Source organism: Sinocyclocheilus rhinocerous, unplaced genomic scaffold, assembly GCF_001515625.1.
Source record: "Sinocyclocheilus rhinocerous isolate Xijiao unplaced genomic scaffold, SAMN03320098_v1.1 scaffold1292, whole genome shotgun sequence".
Classification (NCBI taxonomy): domain Eukaryota; kingdom Metazoa; phylum Chordata; class Actinopteri; order Cypriniformes; family Cyprinidae; genus Sinocyclocheilus; species Sinocyclocheilus rhinocerous.
Genome location: NW_015656599.1, coordinates 870,246 through 887,039, shown reverse-complemented (window position 1 = coordinate 887,039; position 16,794 = coordinate 870,246). Strand labels below are relative to the sequence as shown.

Here is a 16,794-nt window from a genome sequence, read left to right as displayed (position 1 = left end):
TCACTCTCACTCTCTCTGTTCGCAAGCCTACAGAATATGTAAAAAAAGAAAACACATTCTACACACACACACACACACACACACACACACACACATAAAGCAGCGGCCATTCCGGGACTGAACAAAAGCGTGCATTCAAACCCACTGGGCGCGGACAGCGCCGCGTCGACCGCGCTTGACCGCAGAACGCGGACGTTTATCGTGCCGAGCATCAACCCCGCGCCGCGGAAGGTGCGACTCGGAGCCGTGTAGAGCCGTAAAAGTGCTTTACCTTCAGAGGTGTGCCTCCGCCATCCTCGTCTCCTCCTCCTCTCCAGCAGTGCTGCAGCTCACGCTCCCCTCTCCGACGCGCGTCACGCGCACGCATTACAGACGCGTCTCGAGACTTCTGGAGCTCCGCTTGATTATTGTTTTGGAAATATCGCAGCATCAGGAGAGAAAGTGGCGTTTTAGGGGAAATGAAACAGAATAACTGAAATATGGACGAACTGATTAAGGCGTGTAATTTATGTTCTGTCATAAATGTGCATATATTCAGATGTAGCTGAACACAAGTGAAGCAATGAAATTCAGAAATTCAGTACTTTAATCACACTGGCACAAAACAACAAAAATTAATATTATAATTGTATTTTTATGTAAAATACGTCTTAAAAACTAACAATAAAATAATAACCATAATAATTATAATAACAATAATAAAAATAATCATTTTAAAGTGAAATATAACGCAGATGTGTTCAAAACCAACAATAAAATAATAACAATAACCATAACGTAACAACAGCAATACATTCTAATTATTATTCTCTTTTGATTTTCGAGTGAAAAATTATCAATATATGTTAAAAAATACCACCACCAACAACAGCAATAATAATAATTTTGGAGTGAAATATAACCAACCAAGATGTGTTCAAAACCAACAATAAAATTATAACAACCATAGCCATAACAACAACAACAGCATTAATAATAATAATAATAATAACAATAATGGTCTAGAATTAGGTGTAATTTAGCTATGTAAAATAACATTTCTAATTATTATTCTCTTTTGGAGTGACCAATACGTCTTAAAAACTAACAATAAAATAATAATAATAATAATTTTGAAGTGAAATATAACCCAGATGTGTTCAGAACCAACAAGAAAAAACAATAACCATAACATAACAACAGCAATAAATAAATAAATGTCTAGAACTAGGCGTATTTTTGTAAAATAACATTTATAATTATTCTCTTTTGGTTTTCGAGTGTAAAATGATCAATATAAAAACCACCACCAACAACAACAACAACAACAACAACAACAACAACAACAACAACAATGGAGTGAAAATGACCAATGTGTTAAACCCACAATAAAATAATAACCATAACAACAACAGCAATAATAATAATTATTACAATTAATTAATTAATTAATTAATTAAGAAAGAAAGAAAGAAAGAAAGAAAGAAAGAAAGAAAGTTTTTTTTTTTTTTTTTAAATCTGAGTAGATTTTGTGAAGCGAAACAAAGTCTGTAATTCTACTGTAAACATTTCTATGGCAAATTCAAACAGCCGTAGGTCTGACTTTCAGGCAGCTCGCTTTATGAACGCAATATTTATTGATTATAGTAAAATAATAAACCACAGAAAAATGATCCCCACCGTCACCGTTGACTGCCTTATAACACAGAGCATTCTAGAGATCCGTGGCTAATAGCGTGTCGGCGGCGCCAGGCGGCAGCAGAGGAAGAGCGGAACCGGAAGTGCGTGTAACACCAGCTGACGAGATCAACGGTAAATCCACGAAGTGAAGCGTATTTTATGCTCTTTATGGTTATTTATTGTCATTTACAGTGCACTGTCTTTGTAAATGTAGAGTAAGCTAACAGTCGTTTATGAGCAGTAACGTTTGTCCTTCCATTGCTTGCCGTTAGTCAAGAAGCTAATAGAAATCCGGCCACACATAATAAAGTTAAATAAGGTAAACCTCACGAAGACGTTCCTGCATATTTCACCTCAAAACTGAAAGAAAAAAATATATTTCTTAGGATTTTATGTGTGAATTAAGATTTATGTGTGTATATATGTTGTTTTATATGTGCTGTATTTGACTAATGGTACATGGTAATTATTGTATCCTAAAATGTAATCATCTTAATAAATATAAATCTATCTATCTATCCATCTATCTATAATGCTATATTAATGCTTAATAATGATTTCCCCCCCATTACATTAAGGGGTTCCTCGCTGAAGCACAATGCCTGAAGTGAAGTCAATGTTTCGAGAGGTTCTGCCTAAACAAGGTGAGTTTTTCCACTGCTGTTGTTGTGTTTTGCTCAGCAGACTTGCATTTTTTTGTAGCACGCAGCTTTTCAAAATCTCACCCTTGTACAGACTGAGTTGAAAGACGTCCCACATGACAACCAAAACAGCCGCAGCACTGGAATCCACAGCTGAACTTTAGTCTGTATCTTGTTGCAGACAGCCAGCACATGTGGGTTGTGTGCGTATATTAGTCAGCCTTGTGTTTCATCCGTGCAGGTCAGCTTTCCGTGGAGGACGTTCCCACCATGGTCCTGTGCAAACCCAAACTCCTCCCTCTGAAGTCAGTGACGCTGGAGAAACTGGAGAAGATGCAGCAGGAAGCTCAGGAGCTCATTAAACAACAAGAACTGGCTTTAAAGGAGCAGCAACAGCCTGAGAAAGCAGAGTAGGGTACACTTCTGAGGGATGAAGTACACACTTCCATCACAACCTAATATCAGCACATATCACTAGTATAGTCAGTCATAGGCCAACTTTCATATGAACGATTTTCTTTTTTGTTTGTTCATTTGGTAGAAACCATATTTATGCATGAGGTTATGTATGCTTTAGTTCATAAGGCCGCATATGCACATGAATGATTTAGTTCAGTTTCAGAAGCCAGCAAGTTCATTTACAACAGTTGCAGCTCTGTTGCATGGTCTCAGTGGCTATATTCTCAAATTCAGCTTTTTAAATATATATATATATATATAAAACTATAAGTCACTGTCAAAATGGGCTTTTGTTGAATAAAATGGCAGCTAATTAATGCATGAATTTGGGGTTATGCACAGGTCTTCACATTCCACTTTGTAAATGTCATATTTAAATATATATTTATCTTCAAAACTACTACATCTTTTTTTTTTAAGAAATGTATACTTTATTCAGTAAGTAAAAAGAACAAAAAGTGTCACTGCTGCCACAAAAACATGGCTGTTAAAAATCCAGCTTTGCCAGAACAGGAATAAATTATATTTAAAAATATATTAAAATAGAAAATGGATATTTTAAATTGTAATATTTCAGAGTTTTACTGCTTTTACTGTATTTTTGATCAAATAAATGCAGCCTTGGTGAGAAGATTGAGAAGAAAGCATTATATAATTTGGCCGTTATTTAGCTATTTTGAGATTATGGAATATAAACATTTACTGTTTTCAATACGTAGTGAAGATTGATTAAAAAATGCATTCATTTCAATATTTTGTTCCATTTCTCTTTGCCTTATGTCTATCATCTATTGTCCACCCTCAGTGTTTAATCACTAGTTATATAAATTGTAGTCCGGTATATTTCAGGAAATGCCTTAGTCATATTTCACTCCAAATGCTAAATAATAATATATAAAATATTATTTTATTGTAATTCATGCTGGATTCATTAATGCGCGCCCCCCCCCCCAAAAAAACAAAAACAGTATTAATTTTCTTTTTAAAATATCTATCTTATCTACAAACAACACCCTCCCAAGTCATTACCAGTAATCGATGACAACACAGCTTTTTATTATTTATTCATCAACCATTTTGAACAAAGAGCAAGTAAGTTAGGTACATTTCACTTCCACCAGTCTACTGAAATATAAAAATAAATGTTCTGGACACTTCTGTGAAATGATCCCAGCTGCTGTGTGTTGCTCAGTTTTGTCCTTTCGTCAGTGACCATCAGAAGTGACATCTTTGAAAAGTCAGAGGAAATAAAAGGGAAAAATAAACTCGAGCACAGTATACAAAAGCAGCCCAGGAAGAGAAAGAGCTCTGAACTTACATGCCCCCCCCCCCCTTATAAAGCTATGTGCACAAATCTGCAAGTCTCTACAAACACTGCAGACTGGACAACAGGAGTGGCAGTGAACTCAGGAATACAAAACATGGAATGACTAAGTCATAAGTGTGGCACTTTCAGGATTATCTTATACGAGTCACATCAGAAGGATCGGGGGATTACGTCTCCTTCAGATCGGAAAGTGCCTGGCCCTTCGGTCCCATTGTGTTCTGACAGGAGGAAAGGTTTTAGTACTTAAACCTTCATGACAAATACAAGCAACTTAAAGAAACACAGAACTCCAGCGAACGTCACGACTGGAGCAGCTGCCACAGAAATGGCTTGCAGGAATCCTGAACTCAGCAGCTCTCGAGTTTGAGACGCCCGCCATCTCCTTCACTGATGAACCTCTTACGGCCCCTGACAAAGAAAGAAAAATAAAATAGAGCAAATAAAACAGATACAATAATAAGAATAAGTTAATTTGGATACGACAACATTATTACACTAATAATAATAAATGTTTTTCTTTTAATATAATTTATATTTTTAATATAATAATTATAATAATGTAATATATATAAAAAAAAGTTTATACATTACCGCTAATCAGAAATGGCAAAAATTTTTTTTGATGTAATAATTTAACATATTTTTGTATTTATTATTAATAAGAATAAATATACAGTAATACTAATATTTATATCAACAGTGTTTATACATTACAACTATTGTAATATGATGGAACATTATTATACATATATATATATATATATATACACACACACACACACACATATATATATATACACACACACACACACACGTGTGTGTTTTTTTATAATAAAAGTTATTATTATTATCTAATTTTTTATAAAGTGCAGGTAAAGAAAAACACCTCACTCACCGACAAGGACAGAGGTCTCTGAGTTTTTTATCGATGACCCCAGCATCAAAGCTCTGCTCCACAAACTGCTCCAGAAGCGAATACGCACACGGCACGTCAATACTGAGATCTGCCATGTCCAGATACACCCTCTCAAAGCCCTGCAAGAGGACAGCATTCACTGTAGATGTGCTTTTAAAGCTGCAGTGATTCAAACTGACCAGCATACCCGTCTCAACTGGTCCACAGTGATGACCGTGGAGGCGCAGAAAGACTTCAGCAACTGTAGGACCATTTGAAGCGTTCTGTTGCCTTTAGACTCCAGAACCATGATAACTGCCTGGGGAAAAAAAAAAAAAAAAGGTTAAAAAAATTATTAATCAGGCACAAGCTTTCCACTTAAATCCCTGTTTTGTTGCCGTTATTACCTCATAAACGAACTCATGATGGAAATGTGGGACTTCCAGTTCTCTCAAGCAGCGCTCGGCTTCCACCGTGTCACCTGATAACAGATACTCCTTCAACAGGAGGTTAACCTGCAACAACAACCATTATGCAATCCGGAGTTAAAAGCTGAATGCATCTGGTGTTGCTCAATATGCTATAAAATCCTCCAGCTCATAGACAAAGGATGATGTTATGTAACATGGTAGGCGGTGAATGGGTGTGTCCTTGCCTCTTTGATGAGTTGATTGACGGGTCTCTGGCCACCGCCTGAACCCCAGAGGCTGTCGATGCGAAGGCCGGTCCATCGGCTCATTCTCAGCAGCACGGCCGCGCGATCCAGAGCAGCTCTGATGAAACGACACAAACTGGCGTCAAACTCGCAATCAAAACACAGAAGAGACGCGCTGAGAGGAAAACACTCAGTACCTGGAGTATTCACAATCTACTCGTCCTTTGTAGCCGTCTATGAAGCTTTTTGGGAGGATGTTGTCTGCGACAGCTCGAGCGATGAACTGACCGAGCATCTATAAGACAAAAATAAACATTTACAGCTAAAGATCACTCATTCTGAGAGTTTTCAGCTGAAAACATTTCCCTAAAAACACACTATGTCCACAAGATAAAAAAAAGAGGGGAAAAAAAAGACTAAATTTATAATAGTTTTCTTAGAAGGCTCTTAAAAACACTGACAAATATTAAAGATATTAAATATTTGAATTATATAACATTTTATATTAAATTATTTCAATATTAAATATAATTGTTTCGTAATATTAATATATTTACAAATGCTTGAGCAACTTTAATCTTGGTCCATTTTTGGTCCAAAAAATATATATTAAAATGTTTTTTGTTTTTTTTACATTTACCATTGACAGTGTCACAAATAAAATAATAATAATAATAATAATAATAATATTTTCAGGTAATGATCACTCATTCTGAAATTATTTCCATATTATTGACAAAAAATGAACTGAAAAATAATTTATAATTTGTAATTAAACTAGGCCTATATGATTTGTTAAGGATTTGAAAACTTTGACAAACAATAAAAGTAAGAAATATTATTAAACAGTAATTTTTAATATTAATAATAAAATGTTACATTTTAAAATATATACAGATATTTTAATATTACTTTTTTTTAAACTATTTGGCAACTTTTGTCTATTTTCAAGTCACACTGTTCTGAATAAAATAAAGATTATTGAATAACTAATTATAAATCAAGTTATATACACATACAGTGCCTTGCAAATGTATTCATACCCCTTCTTTTTTTTCCACATTTTGTTTTGTTGCTGCCTTATGTTAAACTGCTTTAAATTAGTTTTTTCCACAACAATCTACACTCCATACACCATAATTGTCAAGCAAAAAACTCCATGATCATATATGCAGATGGGAGAAATCTAGAGAAGGACAAAGATCACTGCAACACTCCACCGATCTGGGCTTTAGGCGGTGTGGCCAAACTCAATCCTCGCTTCAGTCTGGTAGCAGCCTCATGCTGTGGGCTGTTTTTCAGCAGCAGGGACTCAGGGACTCGTTAGAGTAGAAATAACGCTCAGTGCAGCAAAATATAGAGATAGCTTTAATGAAAACCCAGTCCAGAGCGTTCTGAACATCAGACTGGGCAGAAGGTTCACCTTCCAACAGGACAATGACCCTAAGCACACAGCAAGAGTGGCTTATAGACAACTGTGTGAATGTCCTTGAGTGGCCCAGCCACAGCCTGGGATTGAACCCAAACAAATATTTCTGGAGAAACCTGAAAATGTGCATCTGGCCTCATCCAACCTGACAGAGCTTGAGAGGTGAACAGGTGAGGTGAAGAATGGCAGATAATTGCAAAATGCTGATGAGTAAAGCTTGTCGCATCAAACAAAAAAAAAAAAAAAGACTTGAGGCTGTTAAGGTGCTTCAACTAAATATTTAGTTAAGGGTATGAATACTTATGCAATGTACTTATTTCAGTTTTTTATTTTTAATACATTTACGAAGTTGTGACAAGTCTGTTTTTGCCTTGTCAGTATGGTGTATGGAGTGTAGATTGATGTGGGGAAAAAGTAAATTTAAAGAAGTTTATAAGGCAGCAACATAAAATGTAAAAAAAAAAATAAAATAAAAAAATGAAGGGGTATGAATACTTTCGCAAGGCCCTGTATATGTGTGTATATATATATATATAAAACATTAAATATCAATATTTTTGTATAATTTGTATTTTAGAAGAAATATGACTTAAGATATAGAACTTGACTTCATTTCTTCTAAAATAAAGATTATTAAAATATTTTATATTAATATTTCTTGTTCCATTTCCTATTTGCACTGTCATTAAAAAAAGATCAATATTTCATATTTCCCATTAAAGATCACTCATTCTAAGAGCTTTCCACTGAAAGCATTTCCATATTTCTTGTTTACACACAAAAACCCCTCATGGGACAAAAAAATGAACTGAATCTTTTCACACAGCAGAATTTCACTTGAAAAGTATAAAAAGCCCCTTAAGTTCCTAATTGTGACATTTTTAAAATGCCATTGGATTTGTGTGTGACCTGCTGTAAACAGTGCAGTTGTGTGCGCAGCCGGAGGAAACACACGGTCAAATAATGCAGTAACACACATCAGCCGGAGGAAACACACGGTCAAATAATGCAGTAACACACACCAGTCGGAGGTCAATATTTGTTCACGTGCTGTTTTGGCACGTCTACCCTTTGTATTCAGATTGCATTGGTTGTTAAGGGCAGGAAAGGGCTGTGTTTGCCAAATCGAACAACATTTGCCCTCGTGTTAGGAATGAAGGCTGACAGGAGAGGCCTGAGTAAATGTGTTTGTAGAGCAGACAGTGTGTTTGAGGCACAGCACTGACCCAGCATTCTGCACACAGCCAGACAAAAGCACAAGCTCTGGTGTTTCTATGAAGCCAAAGGAAACAGCTGAAAGTCTCTTCTGACTGGCTCACATGCACCACCAGACGCGCTCCGACCACAGAGTTTTCATTGTTAACCGCGGCTCACCAAACACGCTGTCAGCAAAGTAAACATGCAGCACAGAGATACGCACCGCAGCTTAGAAACTGAGCAAAATGTTACACTGCAAAAAGTACACCTACACCTCAACTAGAGCGGTTCATGATTATGAACTTTGGCTGATCATTAAATGTCATACAAATAATTATGTTTAACAATTTAATTATCTCTTCTATTCATGCCACTTAAAACATATACTTTAAAAAAAATCATATTTAACTTCATTCATATTGTCGTGAAATAAATATAAATTAAAAAAATGAAAATAAATTAAGCTTTAAATAAAAATATGCTGTTAATATAAGATATTATACTGTATATATAACAATATTATACATTTATAAATTATGTATATATGTATGATGTTAGTATATTAGATATGATATATGAAATATAATATTTATAATATATAATTATACATTAATATCTCAATTATATTATACACGCATATATACATTATATAAATTTATACAAATATGTGCATATTTATATGTTAATATATTAGATATTAGGCCTATATATTAAATATAATATTAAAATATTTACAAACAATTATACAAAGAATCACAATATTTCTATGTGTTCAACCTGGTCCACTTTCTGATCATATTGTCAAATATAATATAACAATATATGATATTATAGATTTGAATAACTTAAGTATAATAATATTGTATTATATTATAATACATAATTTGTATTAATTCTATAATCCTAACATATTAATGCAGTAGTATATTATAAATACTAACATAAAAAATGAAAATATTATATTAAAAACAGTTGTACAGACAACTGGAAATAAAAAACATATTGACTTTTAATATAAAAGTATTGTTTGTTTGTTTGTTTTCCCACAGGGTCCAAAAAAGGAACTGAAATCATTAATAGTCAAATTCATCAATATCAAAATCAAATAAGGCTTTCAAAAACTAAATAAAAAGTAAATATAAAAAAAATATAAAATAAAATAAAAATGTTAAAATATTAAATATATTAAAATATATTAAAAAAATTTACAATATATTAGCGTGTGTGTGTGTATATATATATATATATATATATGCTAATATATTTTGAAGTTTAATATGCATGGTTAAAAGCGTATGCCTCACTTATGCAACTCTCATACGCTAGGTCTAGCATGTCACCTGTGGAGCCCCAGGCGTGTCCAGCACCAGGTCAGGCAGCTCTTTGAGAAGTTTGTGGAAGGAGGCCTCCACGTCGGCAGCCGTGAGAACACACTCGCAGAGCTCGCTGAGCAGTCGTGACGTCAACTCCCTGTGGCTGGCTTTAGCCTCCAGCGCTAGCGATACGGCTAGCATGGGCACGTCGCCTCGCATGCTGCCCAGGTTCAGCTCAGCAAGCAATTCCTGAGGGAACAGAGAGAGATGTCCTGATTATAATGAGAATGCAGCATTCCTCAGGTTTCTTTACTCATAAACGCACAGGACTGCACAACACTTAATTAGATATGAACGGGTAAAAGCCGTCTCCTCACTCAACAACACAGCCATAAATCTCACCGCCACTTCATTGGCATCCCCGTGCTCAAAGTACTCTTGAACGATAGGAGTGACCGTCTTCTCAAACGTCTCTTCATCCAGAGGGAGTACGACAGTCTCATATATGCAGCTCTCCTGGAGAAACACAAAGTTTGATGGATTGTGTGCCAGTTTCATGGTTAAAGGAAAAGTTCACCCCAAAATAAAAATCTGCTGAATATTTACTCGCCCTCAGGCCATCCAAGATGTAGATGAGCTTGTTTCTTCATGGGAACAGATTTGGAGCAATTCAGCATTCCATCACTTCTTCAGCAGTGGATCCTCTGCAGTGAATGGGTGGCGTCAGAATGAAGGCCCAGGTATACTACACTTTCTGCCCTCCGTTCCGTCTCGTGCACAGCCGCGTCCGCACAGCTTTCACAGTAAACTCAACTGCAGATGAGTGCGGATGGACGAGTCTAACACATGCGCAGTACAACCTACTTGACCTGTTCTGTCTCAACGTTTACCTTGCGCCTGTGCTGTTGTATGTGGACTGTTCACGGACACTTCTGATGATGAAAATTGCGTCACGAGGACAGTGTGCGGGCCGTGCGGGACGCGGATGGCCAAAGTACATTTTGGGCTTGAGACTCCAAACAGCTGATAAAAACATCACAATAATCCACAAATAACACACACCACTCCAGTCCTTCAGTGGACGTCTTGCGAAAAGATGCATCTTTTTTAACTTCAAACCGCTGTTTCCAGCTAAAATACAAGCCCATGATCCTTCATATTGCTTTCTCCAGTGAAAAAGTAATCTCGTCTGAATCAGGAGAGAAATATGCACAGATCAAGCACCGTTTACAAGTGGAAACAGTTCAGAACAGTTCTAAACAAATATGTGGGTGGATTTTAATGCGGGAGGACAACAGGAGATGGACTTTTTCACTGGAGGAAGCATTATTATGGACTTTTACAAACACAGCTTTTCGCTTCACAAGATATTAATTGATGGACTGGAGTGGTGTGGGTTACTTGTGGATTACTGTGATGTTTTTATCAGCTGTTTGGACTCTTATTCTGACGACACCCATTCACTGCAGAGGATCCATTGGTTCTGATGAACAAACAAACTCTTCTATATCTTGGATGGTCTGAGGTTAAGTACATTTTCAGCTAATTTTTATTTTAGGGTGAACTATTACTTTAAAAAACATAAGCAAGCACATTGAGTGGCTCTTACCTGCTCAGCATCGTAATTGGGATCTTTAACGTCAACTTTATCTTCATCGTAAACCTGCCCAGGTGTTCCCCATACACCTTTACCCCCTGCCCCACCTATGGATACAAAACACAAACAGCTTTTTTAAAATGCATTGGAAAAACTTGAAAAGTGACATCATGTCAACAGAGAACAGAAAGAAGAACGAAAACCATGTGACTCTTTCAGTGCCTTCTGCTGTAGCCAATGAAAGTACATACAGTTCCTGTCTTTGTCACGTTAGCCACACAGGGTCATCCCCTCTGAAACAGAGCCGGGCCCTTTTAATTCACAGCTGCTGCTAACATCATCTCTCGATATGTGCAGTGCTCTGACCGCAAGTGCCAAACTGATACTGAACGAGAAACAGAAACTGATTCTAACCAAACTGGTAGAAGACAATAAAGCAGTATGTGCATGCAAGGCTAAGCGTGACCTCCATTAATGTAGATGTTCTGCTACATCCTCATGACATTCCAAACCTGAATGATTTTCATTCTTCTGTGGCACGTAAAATATTTTATTTATTTTTTACAATGGAGGTCAGTGGGGTCCAGTGTTGTTTGGTTCTTAATCTTCAAAAGATATGTTCTTTTGTGCTCTGCAAAAGAAATAAAATCATAAAGGTTTGAAGTGGCATGAGGGTAATAATGATAATTTTCATTTTTAGATAAAATACCCACTTAATAAACTAATCAGCTTTTGACTGGATTTAAAGATTGTACACATTTACTCAAACAATATTTTGAAAATAGTAACAAGTTATCCATATTTAACTTGGATTCATAATAAAATTAGCATATATAATTTTCCTTAAAACAGTTCAATAAACAATAAGAGATATCCTAAATATATTTAGAAATATTTCACTTTTTGGTCAAATGAGTTTTGTAAAAATCGACGCGTTTCAGAAAGGCGGGGCATAGAGGAGCAACAATAATGTACAGTATGTGGAAAATAATGTTTTTTTAACCTTAAACCGCATAAACATTGCATTACACCAAATACACAAAATAATGTTATTTTTAGCAACATCATATGACCCCTTTAAATCTTTGATTACATTTTTTTCAAAAACTATAATATTTTTTCCCCACAGGATTCAAAAAAGGAACTGATTTCATTAATAATAAAATAGGCCTATATAATCTCTTAAAGTATTTTTTTTAAATACAAAATAAAAAAATAAAAATATTTACAAACATTTTAAATATTTCTTAGTCATCTTAAATTTTGATCCACTTTCCATTCACACTAATAAATATAATGTAGGGCATTACAGAATGTAATAAGTTAATATATTTTTTATATATTTAATACATAACACCTTTTTTTTTTTATATAAGTCTTGTTTAGTAACCTTATTACTCATGCATAATACTGAGCTAACAACGGTTTAACATAAACAGTTGCCAAAAGTGAGACATCCAGAACTTAAGAAGTGTACGTTGGATGATGTTTGTCTTTTATGACTAGACAACGTTCTAGAAAGCACTAGAATATTCCAGAATGTTCCAGAAACGTCTAGAATGTTCCCATCCTTGCAAAAGCAAAATATCTTTAAAAACATGCAACATTAGTACAAAAACTTCTGTACTAAAACAATGTTTCATAATTAAGGATAGATGTTCTAAAATTTACCTGACCTAAATATTTACCAAAATATTTAGGCTTCTGTCCAAAAAAAGCTAACAGGAACTCCAGCCCTGCCCTGCAGTCCGACTTAACCATCAGTTACGTAACACAAACAGGGCCGAATGTGCCATCACAGACGGAATCAAAAAGAGAAGTGTGCCATGAAGTCATCTCGCATGGGGAAGGTGGAAAGGTCACGAGGGGCGATAAATCAAAATGTTTTTTTGCAGTTTTGCATACATACATATATATATATATATATATAGCGTACTTGATGCAGCTAGTAAGACAGAATGTCCAACGTTTCTGCAAGCCAGACTTTTCCAAATCAATTCAGGTCTGTTGCACACAAGGGTGATGAACCCTCAACAACTGAACAACAACTGAATGAATGGGAGTGACAGTCTGTTATGAGTGTATGTGTGAATGTGGGTGGAGTTTAATTGCTGAAGTGCATCAGTCCGCTTGCATGAAGAATCGCTCAGATGTTTGTTAGCAGTCTAACTGGCTAAAATGAAACAACGGATGCTGGAACGGAACCAAGTCAACACTTCTATGCTCTGAACTTATGTAAATGAATCCCACCTGCACTGGAGTTCCGAAACTTTCACAATTCCAGAACTCTAAATCCAATTTATTCTTATGCGTGCATTCCAAGTTCAACTGAACTAATATCTAAATTTCAAACAGAAAACCCGCTGATTCCAGGGGCGGTAACTTGATAACTAGCCAATATGATGATATAAAATGATAACTATAAAGTTTTAATAATCATTTTAAATCTACGAGAATAAATAACTCCAAACCACAAATATAACAATAACGACACAGAAAAACGATACATTTGGAATCACTTTCAGAACGATTTTTAAAAACTTGAGAATCAAAATCCAAAAACGCAGCATGCTTACAATAAAAAGAATGTTATTGTCAATTGGTGTGGATGCTAATATAGCTATCTTTCTTGGTTAAGAAATAAAACAGCATTGATACCTTTCTTCGGCAGTCCTCGTCCCTTGCCCATCCTCGACCTCCTGTTAAGCAGTTTGCCCTTAGGGCTGGTGGGTGGAACCACAGAGCGGACCACATCACCGTTATCGCTCAGCGAGTCGCCCCGGCCCGAGTCCCTGGAGGAGTTCTTCCTCAGACGTCTCTTCACCTTGGCCTTGAGTCTTGCCTCATGGATGCTGCCGGTGGGGGCCAATATCCAGTTTCCATTGATTTCATTATCAACGTTTCCAGTGAAGGTGTTGTCCTCATCCCCAAAGGGGAAGGAATCTCTGAGATCTCCAGCCTCTGTGGTTGACAAAAGTGTTTGAAACCATTTATATATGTGAATATGCGTATCATATGTAATACGAGACTAAACATACATTTTAAAACAGCATTAGCACTAGAGACCAAAGTTTTGGCCCCTTATACATATATTTGAGAGAGTAAATATAAATGATAAGCTTGACCTTGGCAACTTTGCACAGACTTATATCAAATACCAAATATGAGGGCAAACAATTCTCAAACACTGACCTAGAAACATTTACTGTGATATAAAATACCTAAATATCGCAGTAAAAATCAACTTGAACTTACCAACAGGGTTTGCATTCAGCCATGCCTCACAGTCAGTTGCCATGGTAAAAATCAGAAAATTAAGTTTTACAGGGTATAAAATGTGCCTTTGCACCTAGAATGCAGAAATATTAACGTTAATATGCAAGTTTCTTCGTGAAGCAAAAATGAATGAATAAATGAGAACATGCAGCTGCTCCAATCAGCAGCGTCCATTTGGCTCCAACACAAGCCTGATACGATTAATGTATCGCATTACCATACAGACAGAAGACTGCAGTCTCCAAAATAAAGTGTTTTGGCTGAGGAATACTTAGTTTTTGTACTAACGGTCATTAATGTGTTTAAGGTTTGATGTAGAGCACGCATTTAATGTATGCATTTAAGTGCACGAGCGCAACATAAACAAAGCCTCGGGACTAGCAGCGAACAAACGCTGTTTTTGTCTCTATTTGACACAGCGTCTAAAATAAAGCCTTCGAAAGTCTTAAGTATCGTAAAATACGTTGCTTTAAAACAACATGCAGTCGATACGGAACAAATCCCACTAACCTGCTTTATCGCGTAGTCCAAGTTCGAGCTTAGTCTCCGTTGATGTTTATTTTGTGTTCTCTGCCCAGCAACTCGATAGCGTAATGCTGTCATGCGAGCTCTCTGATTGGTTAGAAAAATAGAGGCGGATGACAAAGTGACCAATGAAAATGGAGTTCAGATTAAGCCGGCCTTTCTCGTATTTTCTATGAGGTCGTCGGTGAAGATCGTGACTTTCCGCCGCCCTGCGATGGACGCTGGAACAGAACAATGTAACAGATAGTGCATGGGTGAGGATGAAGTCCCTCTCTCTTGTTATATTATTAAACTGGCAAAAAATTTTTTTTTAAAGTTGATGGTTAAAAAAAGATGCAGGGGTTATTTCATAATGTACAGGCCCAGACATGTCATTCAGGGCCACCATGGGACACTTTCTTTAGTTATTTGTTTCACATAAACATCAGGCAACCTTATTTTCCAAAATGTTTATTTAATATTTGCATCAATGCTACCCAAAATATTTATACATACTTTTCTTCCATAAAATGCTGTGCTATTATTAACAGAATATAAAACAGAAAGTTTTCCAGAACCATTCCAATTATATACTAGCATTATAACACTCAGCGTTTTATAAATTTGATATCAGTTAAATAAACATGGTCCAGTTCAAGTATCCCTAAAGTCTGAGCTCTGTGTACAGCAATGATGAAAAACAAAAACAAAATAGTATGGCAGACATTATACAGAAGCAGCTTTCCATGGTGTTCAGCTGATTTTTAAGCATTTGGGGCTTTTAATACATTATAAGGCACTTTGAAAAGTGAATATTTCAAGCATGAAACAGACTCAAGATTTGAAGACTAACAAAAATGATCACAGAAAATGCAATTCAGACAGAAACAAAATAATAATAATTTAAAAAGCACCAACAGAATATTCACAAGTATCGACCTGAGGATATTTTTACACCTCTTTAAATTTAAATAGAAATTTAAATTAGGCACTTCTGCAGTGAAGTTTATATTTGTCCACCACTGAGAAAAATCAACATATATGCAAGCTTTAGAGTATGAACGAGGCAGATGCAGATGATGTAAACACTACACTTACCAGTGCCTTTCACATTCTGATACATATTTTTCACAGTGTAATAAAAATTCCATGCTGGACTACAGAGGACACACACCGCATTGTGTCCTGCGAATAAGGACAGGGCACTTAGAGTTCACATAACACTACACTTACCAGTGCCTTTCACATTCTGATACATATTTTTCAGTGTAATAAAAATTCCATGCTGGACTACAGAGGACACACACCGCATTGTGTCCTGCGAATAAGGACCGGGCACTTAGAGTTCACAGAAAACTGAAAATTGTCATTATTTACTCTCCCTCATGTTTCAAACCTGTATGAGTGACTTTTTCCCCGTGGAACACAAATGAAGATATTTTGCAGAGCGTTCCTGCTGCTCTTTTCCATACAATGAAAGTGAATGGGGACTGGGGCTGTCAAGCACACATGACATGCTGGATAAAAAGATATTGTGGTCACAAATTAAGAATTAGTTCCCGTGACTTAATTATTTTCTTCATTTTAAGTAAATCATGGCCATGTTGTACTAATTCTTTCTAGTGTTATATTAGTATATTGATATACTAATAGTTTTTGTAAATAATTTGAATTAGATTGAATTTTTATATTTTCTGTTTTAATTTGAGCTCATTTTAGTAATTTTGTTGTGTTTTGTCATTTTGTTCGTTTTTTTGTCTGTATAGTTTTTATTATTTGTTATTTTTTAGTTTTAGTTTATTTAGTTTGAGTTATTTTAGTACTTCAAGTTAAACTAAACAA

General features: G+C 35.7%; 2 protein-coding genes and 1 long non-coding RNA gene across 3 annotated transcripts in view; 1 reads left to right on the top strand and 2 right to left on the bottom strand.

Moving 5' to 3' along the window:
* LOC107720363 (leucine-rich repeat protein SHOC-2-like) overlaps nucleotides 1–290 on the bottom strand; it is a 15,062-nt gene extending 14,772 nt beyond the window's left edge. Inside the window, exon 1 of the mRNA XM_016528049.1 lies at nucleotides 272–290. The gene's annotated coding sequence lies outside the window, so the exon portion shown is untranslated. The remainder of the gene's footprint in view (nucleotides 1–271) is intronic.
* A 1,428-nt stretch (nucleotides 291–1,718) lies between these two features.
* Nucleotides 1,719–2,267, top strand: LOC107720368 (uncharacterized). The gene is made up of 3 exons (XR_001637605.1): nucleotides 1,719–1,791; nucleotides 1,932–1,978; nucleotides 2,238–2,267. It is a non-coding gene; the product is annotated as an uncharacterized LOC107720368 (long non-coding RNA).
* A 1,540-nt stretch (nucleotides 2,268–3,807) lies between these two features.
* On the bottom strand, nucleotides 3,808–15,085 carry LOC107720366 (programmed cell death protein 4-like). Its single transcript, XM_016528050.1, has 12 exons — nucleotides 14,959–15,085; nucleotides 14,428–14,521; nucleotides 13,831–14,133; nucleotides 11,185–11,279; nucleotides 9,978–10,091; nucleotides 9,603–9,824; nucleotides 5,834–5,931; nucleotides 5,637–5,754; nucleotides 5,389–5,496; nucleotides 5,190–5,300; nucleotides 4,982–5,121; nucleotides 3,808–4,494 (listed from the first exon to the last, which is right to left on the bottom strand). Exons 1-12 carry the CDS (start codon nucleotides 15,049–15,051, stop codon nucleotides 4,434–4,436), a joined length of 1,557 nt encoding a protein of 518 aa, XP_016383536.1. The 5' UTR covers nucleotides 15,052–15,085; the 3' UTR covers nucleotides 3,808–4,433.
* Nucleotides 15,086–16,794: the final 1,709 nt, after the last annotated feature.

Bases quoted from the DNA above. Each gene is read 5' to 3' on its own strand.
- LOC107720366 (XM_016528050.1), bottom strand. From the start codon at position 15,051: ATGACAGCATTACGCTATCGAGTTGCTGGGCAGAGAACACAAAATAAA. The intron at 14,522-14,958 runs GTTAGTGGGATT...TCTGCATTCTAG, and splicing joins TGGACTACGCGATAAAGCAG to GTGCAAAGGCACATTTTATA. The intron at 5,755-5,833 runs GTACTGAGTGTT...TCGTTTCATCAG, and splicing joins GTAGATTGTGAATACTCCAG to AGCTGCTCTGGATCGCGCGG.